The 1,263-nt window shown below is 35.2% G+C and overlaps 1 protein-coding gene across 1 annotated transcript in view; it reads right to left on the reverse strand.

Moving 5' to 3' along the window:
• The window catches only part of LOC119838450, a 2,770-nt gene extending 2,092 nt beyond the window's left edge, over positions 1 to 678 (reverse strand). The window contains exon 1 of the mRNA XM_038364397.1: positions 503 to 678. Coding sequence (XP_038220325.1) covers positions 503 to 678 — 176 coding nt within the window. The remainder of the gene's footprint in view (positions 1 to 502) is intronic.
• Between the last annotated feature and the right edge of the window lie 585 nt (positions 679 to 1,263).

The raw sequence follows: 1,263 nt of genomic DNA on the forward strand, positions 1-1,263 counted from the left end.
TTCGTGCCGAAGCGTGCTCGACTCCCACAATAAATTATTATGTTATTATAAGCATACAGGCACACAGCTGGCGGAAAGCGACTTTGTTTTATATGCGATATTACTGTCGCCATGGGCGTGTGCTGTAATTTAAAGTGACATGTATAAATAAACTAGCTGTGACCCGCGGTCGAAACCGCGTAAGTCCGTATCCCGCAGGAATATCGGTATAAAAAGTGCCTATGTGTTATTTCAGTTGTCCAGCTATCTACGAAGCAAAATAGTATTATTATTCACCAATAGACGTCAGGAAAAAAAACACGAATAAAACACGAATATGACATTTTCTAAAAAAGATTCCTAGCTAGATCGATTTATCGCCCCCGAAACCTCCAATATACTAAATTTCATGAAAATCGTTGGAGCCGATTCCGAGATTCCAATTATATATATATAGATATATATATACAAGAATTGCTCGTTTAAAGGTATAAGATAAATAAAACCCAATAATTCCACTCACTTGTCTCTGTATTCCCTCATCCTGTACCTAGAACTGTCTAAGTTATATATATTCCCATCAGAGGCCCTTATGATGACGTTGAGTAACCTACATCGGTTGCATTTAAATGATATGGCCGTGGTATTCGCCCTTTGACCTTGCAGCAACTCTATCGACCGGTAGGATATCGTCGTCATGCTTCCCACTGTGAAGAAAGAAAGAAAATACGTTTAATGTGATACATATACAAAGAGAACCCTTTTTAAGAACACAGTGCACATTTGTCTCCGTCCTTTTTTCTCTATGTTAATTTTTCTTTGTGTAATCGTCTTATTTTGTAATTGTCATGTATTTAATGTGTTCTTTTAATAAACTTTTTATCTATCTATCTATCTATCTGTCTATCTATCTATCTATCTATCTATCTAGGAATATAACAATATAGGGCACATATTAAGTACTTAAAATTTATATGCCTTAATTAGGCTTGCGACTTAGCGTAATGACACTGATTTTCAGTGGATGCCTTATTGACAGCGGATGTGTTCGTTCATGCTCAAACTATTGTGAAAAGATCTAGTTTAAAAAACTAGAAGAAACACGTTCCAATTAATGTTCTTTGTTAAAAAATACCAGCCAGTATAAGTTCAAGATTTTTTAAAGTGAAATTGCTCCATAATGCCGGAAACATGCATAAAAACTAAATGAAATATCGCGTTCAGTATACTAAATATCAACTTAATTGTCTCTACTTCTTCTCTTTGTTAATGGCTTCACCCAAC

The sequence above is a fragment of the Zerene cesonia genome, unplaced genomic scaffold (assembly GCF_012273895.1).
Source record: "Zerene cesonia ecotype Mississippi unplaced genomic scaffold, Zerene_cesonia_1.1 Zces_u003, whole genome shotgun sequence".
NCBI classification, from domain to species: Eukaryota; Metazoa; Arthropoda; class Insecta; order Lepidoptera; family Pieridae; genus Zerene; species Zerene cesonia.